At 41.6% G+C, this 15406-nt stretch overlaps 1 protein-coding gene across 1 annotated transcript; it reads left to right on the forward strand.

The window, feature by feature from the left end:
- The first annotated feature begins 517 nt into the window (after positions 1–517).
- Positions 518–8062, forward strand: tgfb5 (transforming growth factor, beta 5). The gene is made up of 7 exons (XM_037261120.1): positions 518–1971; positions 2881–3044; positions 4155–4287; positions 4370–4480; positions 5867–6047; positions 6461–6614; positions 7119–8062. The coding sequence occupies exons 1-7, from the start codon at positions 1602–1604 to the stop codon at positions 7275–7277; spliced, it is 1272 nt and encodes a 423-aa protein (XP_037117015.1). The 5' UTR covers positions 518–1601; the 3' UTR covers positions 7278–8062.
- Positions 8063–15406: the final 7344 nt, after the last annotated feature.

A 15406-nucleotide genomic window follows, 5' to 3' on the forward strand; every position in this document is an offset into this window, starting at 1 on the left:
TTTTTAGCTGAACTTTATTGGTTGTACTGCATTTATATAGAAATGGAATAGAAATATCATCCACCCATCTATTATTCATTATTGACCGCACAAATGTTAGTTGCAAAATGTCATGCTGATTGGCACAGATATCCCTTTCACCATTTAGTTGAATTAAACAACACAATTGTTATCTCCATTTGAACTTTATTTTTTTGCTTTGTTTAGACTTTATTTGATTCTTAAGTGAAGCTCTCTTATCTGTATGCTTCTTTTTCCAATTAACAGGCAATTTGAGGATGGCGTTATTTGTACAATTTGGTGCGAATGTAAAATGCCTCTATTAATCTTATTTTAGTAACATGTTTGTGTTTCTGTTGTCATTAAACTATGACTAAGAAGCCACCAATTTTGGCCTCTTATCGACTTGTTAAGTAAACTAGCTCCGAGTGTTCAACTTTGTCTCCATTTATCGGCCACTTGAGGATTGTTATTTTTAGAAGAAATTAACTGTGTGTATTTGTGTGCCCACTTTGGTGCGAGTCAAATGGCTCTTATCCACAAGTCACACTCCCTTCCTCTTTCGGGAGCAGCCCGCCTCCCAACCTCCCACAAAGACCGTCCGCTGCTCTCAGGGCAACCCCGCCTCCGACTCTCCTTTCTCGCGGGCTTCGTGGCTCAGTCGGCGCGGCTCGTGATGGAGCCCCATCCCACAGCAGGTCTGCACGCATACCAGCGGACCCCGCTTGATCTGCCCTGAAAGCGGCCCCTCTACCACAAGGACTTCTTTCATACTTCTTTCAACTTCTGCTTTTTCTCCCTTTTACCTCTCTCCGTGTTTGGATGTTTATGCGAGGGGGCTCGCCGGGCCGTTGGTTTTCCAACATAAATCAGCACTTCCCTCCGGTTGTTTGGCTACGTTTTGTTTATCTGTAGTGAGGATAATCAGGGCTTTTGTAATACGTTTTCGGGGAAGTAGGAAGTCTTTTGGAGTGTATCAAGAGGGGCGTTAAATACCGCTGGTAGGTTCCTTCGGAGACAGACGGCTATGTGGCCCCTTTGGCCCAGCCGGTGTGCTTGTCGGTGTGAGGGGACGTAACGCGTTGTGAGCTGCCAGGTGTGGTGAGCTTATCATGGGCTGAGTTGTTTTTATTGCCCAAAGGATGGACACTGGAGGACTAGTCAGATTTTGCTTGGATTCATTACGTCTAAATGTCTCAATATTAAGTGTTGGACTAATATTATTTTTCAAGGAGTTTGTATAGCTAGCCTAGCTCGCTTGATGAAAGATGTAAAAACAAATTAAACACTGGAGTTTAGTCATAAGTAGTCCACCAATCAAACTTTTTTATTTGAAGGACAGTTGTAACTTTTTGCTACGGTTTCGCGATTAAGTGGCCGCCTGATATCAGCCTCCCCTTTCATGCGCTTTTTAGGAGTCGTATATGTTTATCGTGGTAGCTTTAACTCTGACGGACGATTTTGCGATCAGCGGTTAGTGTCGGACTTTTACAGTCTCCCTTCCCTTCTGAATCTGGAGGTATTTTTTCCCCCCACAGTCTGACTGCCCCCGCGGCCGGCCGTTCAGGGACTGTCTCTCGCTCCCATCCCCTCTTCGGACAATGTGGCTGTCTCGTTTGGCTCTGCTGCTGCTCCTCCGGCTTTCCTTCGCGCTGGTCAAGGGCATCAATACTTGCGCCTTCATCAACCTGGACGAGCAGAAGTCGCGGCGCATCGAGGCGGTGCGCGGGCAGATTCTCAGCAAGCTGCGCATCCAGAGCCCGCCGGACGACGACGACGAGGTGGGGGCGGCGGCGGCGGCCGGCGGTACGGTGCCCGTGGAGGTCATGTTGCTGTATAACAGCACTCGGGAGCTGCTGAAGGAGAGAGCGCGTCTGGCAGACTCGACATGCGAACGGGAGAGCAGCGAGGAGGACTACTACGCTAAAGAAGTGCAGAGGATCGACATGCTGCCCCAGCGCACGCAAACCAGTGAGTACATTTCTCCAGATCGGGTAATTTGTTCCTCTTTTTATGCCTCATACGACGACTTACAGTGACAGTCAGAAAAGGTATCAACGATTTTCTGGTAGATGGCAGAAGCTCTCCTTTTACCCACCTGTTGCCGTTCATCCAACAGGATAGTGTGGCGAATGTCACGTGACCAACCTGTGCACTTTGACGTCAATTTCAGTCGACAGCAGGGGGCGATACTGCTTAAAATGTCAGCCTGTTTAGATGGTTGAAAATTCCTGGGTTATTCTGTTTAATTCTTATTCCACAAACACAATATTATTCAGAACATTGGGTTTAAAAAAAAAGACAAGAACTATGATTTTTATGGCATTTAATTTCATTTCATTAGAGAAAGACCACTTTGTATCCCATTGGACATCAAAAACTCTCAGGGAGGGAAATGGTGAACAGATAAGATATACATCTTCCAATGTGTAATCAAGCAACCTATCATTTCACTCTATGCATGACTAAGATAAAAGCAGGCAAAAGAGGGCAATATTCTCTATAGAGAACTGAAGGGGGGGATCTCTGGAGGTTATATTTAGAATCAATTTGTACCCTAGGTCTGACAGTAGTATGGCATCAAGTTTGAAAAGTCAGAGTGTGCATCTGCGTTATCTAGACATCACGTCAATGGTGGACGTGTGGCCGAAATGCCACTAAATGTTAGGCTACGAATGAAAGAAACACATACACCGACATTGGAGAATTACGTAACCCTTGAAATCCATCCAGTGCGACAATGGCCAAAACCGCACAAGGCATTCATTACCTTGCTGTCCAAACCTTTTATTTGTTTTTCATCACCACTCCTTATCCACTGTACGTTTGTTGACTTGAACAACAGCTCGGGTCTTTCTTTTTCCCCCCTCTCCTCGGCAGACACAGTTCAGCCGCTGCCACTGGACCCGCATTACAGAAGCGTCCTGTTCGACGTGAGCAACGTGGACATGACAAACAGCACGCTAGTCAAGGCTGAGTTCAGGATCTTCCGAGCCCCTAACCCGCAGGCCCGGGCCTCCGAGCAGAGAGTGGAGATCTATCAGGTTAGGATCCAAACACGCATTTTTAATGTGGTTTTAAAGAAGAGCCTCGTGTGTTCTTAAAAAAAAAAAAAACAGACAACATTTATACCGTGTTTATTTTGTCTAAAAGTAGATGTGAATGTCAACAATCGGCTGTGTGACTTGTTTTGTGGCTGCGGGCAAATATTTCACACCTCTCAGAATTCCCAGGGAAGCAAGTCACCTCCATTTGCATGCTAAGTTTATGAGCATAGAATGTTAGCATGTGTTATTTAGATCCAATTGAGTAAATGAGGCTCCTTTCCACAGTGGAAAAGGAGCCAGACCTGTGCCAAGGACAAACACTTAACACTACCAATCCAGGAGCTGCACCAACATTTAATGGCTTCTTCCTAACCACGCCACAAAGTGTTGTGGAAATCCCTTAGTCAAGTGGTTTTTGTATAATCCTGCACATTTCAAATAAGTAAACACTTCTTTCCACAATTCATAGGAAATTCCTTTCCAATTCCTTTCTAATTTTGGAAATTTCTTTCCACAATTCATAGGAAATCATGGAAATTGAATGCAAACGCTACAGTTTCAAACTGACAACATAAAATAATTGCTTTACCTGACAGTATTGATAAATTATTGCTGCGTTCTCGCATTCTGTCACTCATGACAGTCACATGCGAATTTAGAGGTTCTATCGTAACTTCTTTTTCAAAGATTATTGTGCAAGGTCTACCAGATGACATTGTAATTGGATGACAGCAAAAAAAACAAAAACAAAAAACAGCTTTTCACTTGATGACTCCATTATATAGCCCACCATATAAAAATCTATCTTTATGGTAATTTGGGAGTAGGGAATGAGTGATCATTCCCCGCTCCCTAATCACTACGTAGGGATTTTTTAATGGGACATTTTGGTGAACTATATGGTCCATTATATAAAAATACTACATAGTGGTTAGGCAGGAGGGAATGACGATACAAGCACCAACAATAAAACAAACAAACAAATGTCACACCAAGCAAAGGTTTGGCAGATAGTGAAAAATTGTGTTCACTCCCAGGTGAAATTTTAATGTAAACACACACACCAGAAAGAGCACAATGTCAATGGGAATGTGTGTGTCGTGTCAGCTGCTGAAGCCGGACGAGGACAGCACGTCCACGCAGCGCTACATCGACTCTCGCACCGTGCAGCCGCGAGCAAGGGGAGCCTGGCTCTCGGTGGACGTCACAGAAACTGTCAAGGACTGGGTGTCGGAGCCAGGTTGGCATCATTTGTATTCACACATTGAAACGCTTTTGTGCTCTTCTTCTCACGCGTGTCTTTTCCTTCTCTCTACTGGCAGAGAAAAATCTGGGCTTGAAGCTGGGTGTCCACTGTCCATGCTGCACCTTCGTCCCCGCCACCAACAACATTGTTCCTAACAAGAGCGAGGAACTGGAGGCTCTCTTTGCAGGTTTGCTGCGGTTTTATCCACAAAAATTGGCCTCCTCTGCCACCTATGGGACAGGAATTTTATTGTTTATAGATAGATAAAGATACATTATTTGTAGTAAATAACTCATTTTCAGCCCATTGAAATGAAATTATATCAGTTTCACTTGACCGCTGTTTGGGAACGTATATTTAGGACTCGATCGTGTATTTACGTGAAATATTAAACACAGATGATAGTACATTTGTGCACCACTGCAAACTACAACCACAATAATAAACAGGTTTGGCAAACAAATATCTCTCCGGCAGTGTCGATCAAAACTTATGCATTGAAAAAGGCGTCATCCTGTTACGTATGTGTGGAAATTACATGGACCATAAAAGTTGGTCAACAAAACATATGGTTCCAAAAATCAGGTGAGTGTTAAGACGACAAGAAATGTGGCACTCACCACATGATTAATGATTCAATGTCACACCACCCCGCTAAATAGCCGTCCTGTTCTCCCACATACACTGCAATACTATTGAGCAACTAGCAGGCGTGCGCGGCTTTGGCCAGGCCCCAAATGGCTGCCCTTTACTCCCAATTTACTCTCAGCTCAATATTTTTTCCCCTCGTTATGTCAACAAAAAATATCAATGTTTGATTCTGTTGTAAGACAAGCAAAGCGAATAAACATTTGAAATTGGCTGTGATGTGTTAGCACGCGAGCATGCTAATACCTACCAAATGACAAGATGATGAGGGTGTTGTCAGTCCCGCGGGGTGTCATTAAGTGCGATTTTTGACGAGTTTAAGAGAGCTGCCTGCACATGTTTTGAGACTTACAGTCAGAGAACTTTGCGAATGATCATATTTATTAGTTAGAAGCAACCATTTAAAAAAATGGAAACAAAAAATCCCCAAATATCTGGACAAAAAAAAAAAAAATCCCCCCCCAAAAAATAAAAAAAAATCTGAAAAAAGAAATTAAAAAATCCGAAAAAAAATCCCCCAACAAATCCCCCCCCCCTCAAAAGAAATCCCCCCCAAAAAATAAAAAAATAAAAGATGAAAAAAAAAATGTAAAAAATAAATCCCCAATCAAATTACCACTATTCTGAACTCAAAGAAAATTAAAAAAATTATCTGGAAAAAAACTCCCAAATCAGAACAAAAAAATTAAAAAATCCCCCCCCCCCCCAAAAAAAGCCCGCCCAAAAAAAATCAGAATTTTTTTATTTTTTTTTTATGTTTAGACTATTGCAGTAATAAAATAGCCGTTATTCTGAAGAGCTCAATACAGTACAGAATGACTCGCTCACATCATACAGCAGCGAACTGTGCTGCCCATCATCTTGATTCTTTTCCTTTAAACGTATGAGGAGTGGCACTCCAAAAGCGTTGTCTTTTTTTGCACAGGCGTGGACGACGAGCAGCTGCGCCTGCTAAAGCAGCAGAGCCAGGTGAAAGGTCAGGCGGACTTCAGCAGCAAAACGCCTCACCTCATCCTCACCCTGCTGCCCAGCGACCGAGTAGAAAACCCGGCCAAGAGGAACCGCAAAAAGAGGGCGGCGGCTACCGAGGCAGCAACCTGCTCGCGGTATGACTGCACTCTAAGTATTCAGACATACAAGGTTATTTTAGCAAACAAAATCTAACAAAAAAACTAACACAAAAAAAAAAAAAAACATGTTCATTAACTAAATCAAAGAAATACTTTTTGGAAAACTAACTGATTTTACGTTTACAAAGCCAGTTGTCTCTCAACACTGTCTTTTCCTGGAAACATAAAACTGACTAGCTGACCCCAAACCTTTGAACAGTAGTGTATACATTATGTCAAAATGGACTAAAAAAATGTCTAAGAACGGTGTATCAGTGTTTAGACTGCTGCATGTTTGATTTCGTCTGGCTCACACTGTCTGGCAGCCTTGCATTGTCATTACCATTTTCTTTTGTCATTTTCCCATGACACAACTTTAAACACCCGTTTTCTCTGTGTGCGTGTGATAGCGGATCCGAGTCGGGCTGCTGCCTACGCTCGCTCTACATCGACTTCCGGCGCGACCTCAACTGGAAGTGGATCCACGAGCCCAAAGGTTACAAGGCCAACTTCTGCGCCGGCAACTGTCCTTACCTCTGGAGCGCCAACAACCACTACAACATGGTGGGCTTTAACTCTTTCTGTTCAATAACGCCGACCCGGCCGCACAGTGGAAACAAACACAAAAAAAGAACGTTTTAAAAATATATACATATGTTACATATTGTTACATTTTACAACGTTTTGTATACATGATCCTCACTCAGAAATATTGTAAATATGTGACTGTACAAAATTGCATTGGTTTTCAGTATTGGCTTCAAAATGTCATTGAAGGCATCACATGACACGGCTGTTCGATGTCAACACCCAACAATCATTGTAGTGACGTGTCTGCTTGGTGCATATGTCAAACGTGCAGACTTGGGTGACGTGCATTACGGAATGCGCTCGACATGCACGCTTTGTGGTCGCTGGTTTACCTCAAACTCGTATGGCACCCATAAACATAAAGAACAAGACAACATGCTGCGCCGACAGCGCACACACACTGCTTGGCATCGTAACAAACAAATATGTGCGGTGAATAATACTGACACTCTGCCTGTGTTTGTTTGCGTGTATCAGATCCTACCGCTGTACAACAAGCTGAACCCCGAAGCGTCAGCGTCACCCTGCTGCGTCCCCCAGGACCTGGAGCCCCTCACCATCATGTACTTTATCGGACGCAGCCCCCGCGTGGAGCAGCTCTCCAACATGGTGGTCAAGTCCTGCAAGTGTCGCTAGAGACAGACGCGCGTCCGCCCGCTTTCCATTTGAGGCTGGAAATAAGTTCACATCCATACTGTGCATACGGCAAGTATTCATAGCACTTCACGTTTTATGCATTATATGTTCAACATTTTTTCCCCCCTTCAAAACTCTACAAGTGAAGTGAAGCTGTGAATACTTTCCGGATGCACAGTAAACAAACGTGCTGTAATAAACTTCGACAGTGCATCCAGCACAGGATTCCTTTATGTCCACTGTTCCTTTTGATTGTTTGTACTGTAGCTAGACAAGAGGAATAGAAAGAAAAAGAGGGGCCGTGTCCAAGTGAGCGGGCCGAGGCCCTGCCAGCTCACTGCGGTCTAGGCCTCAAAATGTGCCCCGACGTAAATAGGATGCGAACGTTTTTTGACGAAAAGGCATCCATTCAAAACGCCTTCTCCTCCTCCGTTGCTGCTTCTGGGATTTGTGGTGGGAGGAGAGAGCAGGAGACGGCCTTTTGAGAGCCAGACATGGGACGGACGACGGGGCGGAATTTGTCTGGAAGGTGGCGGTTTGCAGCCCCGGCGCATTTCCGAACATTTTTGGGGTCTGGCAGCCTAATGATGCTGACTGGCTTCTTTTTTTCTTGTGCATTCATTATCTTGATGGTCATATGCTGACTTTCTTGTGTTCTCTATGTCAGTGTTTCCCAACCTTTTTTCATTCACGGCACACCTTTTCATTGGAAAAAATCTCGAGGCACACCACCAACAAAAATCTGTTAAGTGTTACACCAGCTTCTATATTAAAATCAGTTATATTACAACAAAAGACGTAAACTTCTATTCCTATATATGTATGGAGAGTCGAATAATTGAATAAAAATAAATACTAAATATTCTTTAAATTGTATTTCTTTTGTAAATGAAAGTGACAGTTTTTGAAAAAAGGTTTTAGACAGTGTAAGGAATAAACTATTGAAAGTGATTGTGATCAAAATCCAAAAGAATCAATATGGCTTTGTTTACTGTTTTAGGAACAATCCAGGTTCTCTCGTTGAACTACATGCTCTGATTTCCATCGGAACGAAAACGCACCACAGCCGTCATAGTGTCACTGTTAGTAAAAGCACACAGCAACTGGTGATGTGCATTCCTGTTCTTTTAAGCGAACTGAATCTTTAGAATCAGTTCATTCAAAAGATTCGTTCAAACGAATCGTTCAACGAATCGTCCTCCCCCCCGACACACACCCACGCGCTGAACAGGAAGTTGCGTCACTGACTCGTCTCGTTCGTGGACGGGAAATTACGTCACTGACTCGTAAAGTCCCTCCTCCATCTATCGCTCGCTGCTGATTAGTCGTTCGCGAAGATTCACGAGTGAGTGACAGACAGCATTGCTGCTATACCAGCCAACACACGTTATGCCGACATTGATGTTTTAATTTTGTATTTGTTGGGTTATAGTTGATGGTGTTATTATTCCGAATGTGTTTGAATAAAAGGTTGATAAAAAAAAAAACGTTATGCCGACATTTGTTATTTTGGGGGACACCAACTCATATAACAACGTAAAACACGCACATATATATATACATATTGTCATATAAAGCAGTTAACCAAATGTCAGATTTTTATGTTTTGATTGGCGAATATAAATACAAGGGTTAGGGTTAGTGAACGAATCACTTCCTAAAGTGATTCGTTCTTTTTTCCGTTCATATGACTTCAACCAGTAGGTGTCGGTAATGCGCATTGAAGCTGGTGCCACCACGCCGTAAATCTAAACGAAGAAGAAAATGACGTAACTTCCCGTTCACGAACGAGTAGTGAATTGCGTTTCCCGTTCCCCAACTGAACGGATCTGTGAGTGAACGAGTCAGTGAGTGAGTGATTTGCATTTCCAGTTCATCGCGAGAACGGATCAGTGAGGGAACGAATTCTGACTTTCCCGTTCGCGAACGAGTTAATGGGTGAACTGCCTTCCTTCCCGTGCATCAACGGATCAGTCAGTGAATGTGTTGCGTCTCCTGGCGTGAACTATGTAAGCCAGAATGTAGATTTACGATTTCCCAAGGAAAGAAAGAACCACTCACTGAAACACCACTTCTTTTATGCACGTTTTCTCCAAGCTAACGGCTAACTTTATTGCATGAAGGGATGCGCCGTTATGCAACAGCTGGGGGATTGTGCTTCTCTTTGGGTAATCTTAATTTTATAACATTTATAGTAGTTTTTAAATAACGTGTATGCATATATATGCCTAAATATTGTTATCCAATATATCTACTGCAATTTCACATTAGATTGCTGGTTTGAAATTTACTTTTAATATTCAAAGTCAAAGTCAAAGTCAGCTTTATTGTCAATCCCTTCATATGTCAAGACACACAAAGAAACCGAAATTCCGTTTTCTCCATCCCACGGTGACGAGACATACAAGTAGGCGACACAAACAAAAACAAGAAGGCACAAACCATAAATAATATTTATTTTATATTATAATATATATATATAATATATTATATATTATATATATAATAAATATTATTATTATTTTCAAATAAACATTTATGTTAAAACTTGTCCGGTGTTTTATTCCTTGTTTTTTTATTCGCCAATTAAAACATAAAAATCAGACATTTGGTTAACTGCTTTATATGACAATATGTGTAGGTACACCTCATGGACACTTCAGTAGGTACACTACACGAGGTAAAAAAATAAATAAATAAAGGGTTGATTGCACAATAAAAGCACATTCGTGTACGTTCTCACGCCTGGGATCGAACCAAGTTCTTACCGAGTAAGAGCCCGTGTCATTATCCAGTCGGCTATTTCGACCTGGAAGCCTGTGGTCGTCTGCACTGTTTTGTACTAGTGCCGCCCTCACCCCACCTGATTGGCTGTTTGATCTGTGACGTCACTTGGACACTCCATTAGGTACACCGCCATTTTCAAGTGTACCTAATAACAGGCCACTTTATTAGGGAAATATCATGGTCAAAGGTCACAGGTGTCAAGCTCTAGTCCTCGGGGCCGCATTCCAATATGTTTTCCAAGAGTCCCTCGTTAAGTGCACCTGCGTGAAAAGTTTTTGGTCATTTTCACGTTCTACAGGAGCTAAAACTTTTCACGCAGGTGCACTTAACGAGGGAATCACACGGACACTCAAAGTTTGAGCTCCTGCAGAACGTGAAAATGAATAAAATCTTTTCACGCAGGTGTATTTAACGAGGGTAACTTGGAAAACATATTGGAACGCGGCCCCTCGAGGACTGGAGGTCCTGCAGATCACGTTCTGTAGGAGCTAAAACTTTTCACGCAGGTGCACTTAACAAGGGAATCTTGGAAAACATGTTGGAATGCGGCCCCGAGGACTAGAGCTTGACACCTGTGACCTTTGACCATGATATTTCCCTAATAAATTGGCCTGTTATTAGCTAAGTACACTTGAAAATGGCGGTGTACCTAATGGGGTGTCCGTGTGATTCCCTCGTTAAGTGCACCTGCGTGAAAAGTTTTAGCTCCTGTAGAACGTGAAACTGACCAAAAACTTTTCACGCAGGTGCACTTAACGAGGGACTCTTGGAAAACATGTTGGAATGCGGCCCCGAGGACTAAAGCTTGACACCTGTGACCTTTGACCATGATATTTCCCTAATAAAGTGGCCTGTTATTAGGCACACTTGAAAATGGCGGTGTACCTAATGGGGTGTCCGTGTGATTCCCTCGTTAAGTGCACCTGCGTGAAAAGTTTTAGCTCCTGTAGAACGTGAAACTGACCAAAAACCTTTCACGCAGGTGCACTTAACGAGGGACTCTTGGAAAACATGTTGGAATGCGGCCCCGAGCACTAAAGCTTGACACCTGTGACCTTTGACCATGATATTTCCCTAATAAAGTGGCCTGTTATTAGGCACACTTGAAAATGGCGGTGTACCTCATGGGGTGTCCGTGTGATTCCCTCATTAAGTGCACCTGCGTGAAAAGTTTTAGCTCCTGCAGAACGTGAAAATGACCAAAAACTTTTCACGCAGGTGCACTTAACAAGGGAATCTTGGAAAACATGTTGGAATGCGGCCCCGAGGACTAGAGCTTGACACCTGTGACCTTTGACCATGATATTTCCCTAATAAATTGGCCTGTTATTAGGCACACTTGAAAATGGCGGTGTACCTAATGGGGTGTCCGTGTGATTCCCTCGTTAAGTGCACCTGCGTGAAAAGTTTTAGCTCCTGTAGAACGTGAAACTGACCAAAAACTTTTCACGCAGGTGCACTTAAGACTCTTGGAAAACATGTTGGAATGCGGCCCCGAGGACTAAAGCTTGACATCTGTGACCTTTGACCATGATATTTCCCTAATAAAGTGGCCTGTTATTAGGCACACTTGAAAATGGCGGTGTACCTAATGGCGTGTCCGTGTGATTCCCTCATTAAGTGCACCTGCGTGAAAAGTTTTAGCTCCTGCAGAACGTGAAAATGACCAAAAACTTTTCACGCAGGTGCACTTAACGAGGGAATCTTGGAAAACATGTTGGAATGCGGCTCCGAGGACTAGAGCTTGACACCTGTGACCTTTGACCATATTTCCCTAATAAATTGGCCTGTTATTAGGTACACTTGAAAATGGCGGTGTACCTAATGGGGTGTCCGTGTGATTCCCTCGTTAAGTGCACCTGCGTGAAAAGTTTTAGCTCCTGTAGAACGTGAAACTGACCAAAACCTTTTCACGCAGGTGCACTTAACGAGGGACTCTTGGAAAACATGTTGGAATGCGGCTCCGAGGACTAGAGCTTGACACCTGTGACCTTTGACCATATTTCCCTAATAAAGTGGCCTGTTATTAGGTACACTTGAAAATGGCGGTGTACCTAATGGAGTGTCCAAGTGACGTCACAGATCAAACAGCCAATCAGGTGGGGTGAGGGCGGCACTAGTACAAAACAGTGCAGACGACCATGGGCTTCTAGGTCGAAATAGCTGATTGGACAATGACACGGGCTCTTACTCGGTAAGACCTTGGTTCGATCCCAGGCGTGAGAACGTACTTGAATGTGCTTTTATTGTGCAATTAACCCTTTATTTATTTTTTTACCTCGTGTAGCGTACCTATTCAAGTGTCCATGAGGTGTACCTACATATGTTGTCATATAAAGCAGTTAACCAAATGTCTGATTTTTATGGTTTTTTCCTTGCCCTTTTGGGAGCTTAAGATCAGGGGATGCTTTGAGAATAATTGTCGATTTTTGTCTATGTGAAGCCCTTTGAGACTGCTTGTGATTTAGGGCTATACAAATAAACTTGACTTGACATGTCTTAATTGGCGAATAAAAAAACAAGGAATAAAACACCAGACAAGTTTTAACATAAATGTTTATTTGAAAATAACAATAATATTAAAAGTAAATTTCAAACCAGCAATCTAATGTGAAATTGCAGTAGATATATTGGATAACAATATTTAGGCGTATATATGCATACACGTTATTTAAACACTACTACAAATGTTATAAAATCAAGACTACCCAAAGAGAAGCATAATCTCCCGGTTGTTGCATAACGGCGCATCCCTTCATGCAATAAAGTTAGCCGTTAGCTTGACGAAAACGTGCATAAAAAAAGTGGTGTTTCAGTGAGTGGTTCTTTCTTTCCTTGGCAAATCGTAAATCTACATTCTGGCTTACATAGCTCACGCCAGGAGACGCAACACATTCACTGACTGATCCGTTGATGCACGGGAAGGAAGGCAGTTCACCCATTAACTCGTTCGCGAACGGGAAAGTCAGAATTCGTTCCCTCACTGATCCGTTCTCGCGATGAACTGGAAATGCAAATCACTCACTCACTGACTCGTTCACTCACAGATCCGTTCAGTTGGGGAACGGGAAAAGCAATTCACGACTCGTTCGTGAACGGGAAGTTACGTCATTTTCTTCTTCGTTTCACTTTAGGAAGTGATTCGTTCACTCTCGTTCACTGAAAAGAAAATCGTTCTTTTGAACGAATCGTTCACTCACGAGCCAACACTAACAGCAACACACACAAACTGACTATGTGCCGATGCCACAACATGAGATCTCAAGATTCTCCGATTTGCCACGCATGCACGATTAGCAAGTGCCTTGCGCTAACTGACCTGTGGTTTGGCGATCCTGTTTACAATGCGCTCGGTATTTAATGTTGGACAATTTCCCACGGCACAGCTGAACATCTCTCACGGCACACCAGTGTGCACTGCTCTATGTCACCCACACACTCATGCAAACTATTCTGTACTCGTTCACCACACTTGAAATTGTGCAAATAAAGAAAAACATCCCCGTGGTCGACTTTTAAATTTAGACTCTGGTATGCTGGTGGTTTTGCTCATGTGTGATTGTGTTGCGATGGCTGCTATTCTGCTGTCCTGTCGTGAAAGTATGAAAGCGGTTCACAGTGGTCAAGAGTATTTTGTGGAGTTACGGAAAAAATCTTTTTTGATTCAGTATTTAATAATCCGCTTTCCAAAAATCCCAAAAATCCTCCCCTCCCAAAAAAAATCCCCCAAAAAATTAGAAAAAAAAAATCTGAAAAAATAAATAAAAACAAAGAATCCCCAAAAAAATCCGCCTAAAAAAAATCCCCCAAAAATTCCCCCCCAAAAAATATCTAAAAAAAAATCTGAAAATAAATCGCCAAAATATTTTTAAAAAAATCTGAAAAATAAAAAATCCCCCCAAAAAAGGAAAAAAAAATTCCCAATTTTTTTTAAAAAAATCTGAAAAAAATAAAACCAAAAATAAAAATCCCCCCCAAAAAATTAGAAAAAAAATCTGAAAAAAAAATTTAAAAAATAAATCCCCCCAAAAATTCCCCCCAAAAAATATCTAAAAAAATCTGAAAAAAAAAACAATCTCCCAAAACCCCCCCCCAAAAAATTTGAAAACAAATCTGAAAAAATTTTTTAAAAATAAATCCCCCAAAAAAATATCCAAAAAAATCTGAAAAAAAAAATTCCCCCAAATTTTTTAAAAAAAAATCCCCCCCAAAAAATAAATCCCCAAAAAATATTTTAAAAAAATCTGAAAGAAAAACAATCTCCCCCCCCCCCCAAAAAATCTGAAAAAAAAATCCATCCATCCATCCATCCATCCATCCATCCATCCATCTTCTTCCGCTTATCCGGGGTCGGGTCGCAGCTTCAGGAGGCGTCCAGGAGGCATCCTGATTAGATGCCCGAGCCACCTCATTGGGGGGAAAAAAAATCCCCAAAATTTTGTTTTAAAAAAATCTGAAAAAATAAAAATAAAAAAATCCCTCATAAATTCCCCCCCCCAAAAAAATCCCCCCCAAAAAATTAGAAAAAAAGTCTAAAAATGTTTTTTTTTAAAATGAAACCCCCAAAAAAATCACCCCTAAAAAAATAAAAAATATATCTAAAAAAAACCAGACAAATCCCCAAAAAATAAATCCCCCTTTAATTTTTATTTTAAAAATCCCCACAAAAATATAAAAAAAAATAAAGAAATCAGAAAAAAAATAAAAATAAAGAAATCCCCCCAAAAAAACAAAAAACTCAAAGGATTCAAGGTCAAATATCTTCACCAAACAAGTGACCACCTTCCCTAACATCTTGTGAATATTTGAACACTGCAGCCTCATGCCCACGTCTTTCACCTTATTCAGGCCAACACATTTTTAGTATACTGAACAATTTAAATTTACCGCTAATCTGAACTCAAAGAAAATTAAAAAACAAAAATCCCTAAAAATTATTGAAAACAATAAAATAATTGGTTTTTAAAAAAAAACAATCCCCCCAAAAAAAAAAGAAATCCCCCAAAACGTTAAAAAAAAAAACAATCCCCAAATATCTGGCAAAAAAAATCCCCCCATAAAATAAAAATCAGAAAAATGAAATAAAAAAAATCCCCCCTCCCCCAAAAAATAAATAAATAAAGAGAAAAAATAAAACAATTTTTAATTTTGTTTTAATTTTTTTATTATTATCTTTTCCTATTTTTCCTATTTCAGAAGTGTGCTAACCTCTGGTCCACCGTGACTCCCGCTTTTTCTTTTTTCCCCAAGGCTTTCAATTAAAACTCGATCTCCATAAAGACGAAAATGTAAGAGTTATACAAGCGACAAGACTGGACCGTGGAGGCCCATTTGTGGCCTCA

This window comes from Syngnathus acus, chromosome 10, assembly GCF_901709675.1.
Source record: "Syngnathus acus chromosome 10, fSynAcu1.2, whole genome shotgun sequence".
NCBI lineage: Eukaryota > Metazoa > Chordata > Actinopteri > Syngnathiformes > Syngnathidae > Syngnathus > Syngnathus acus.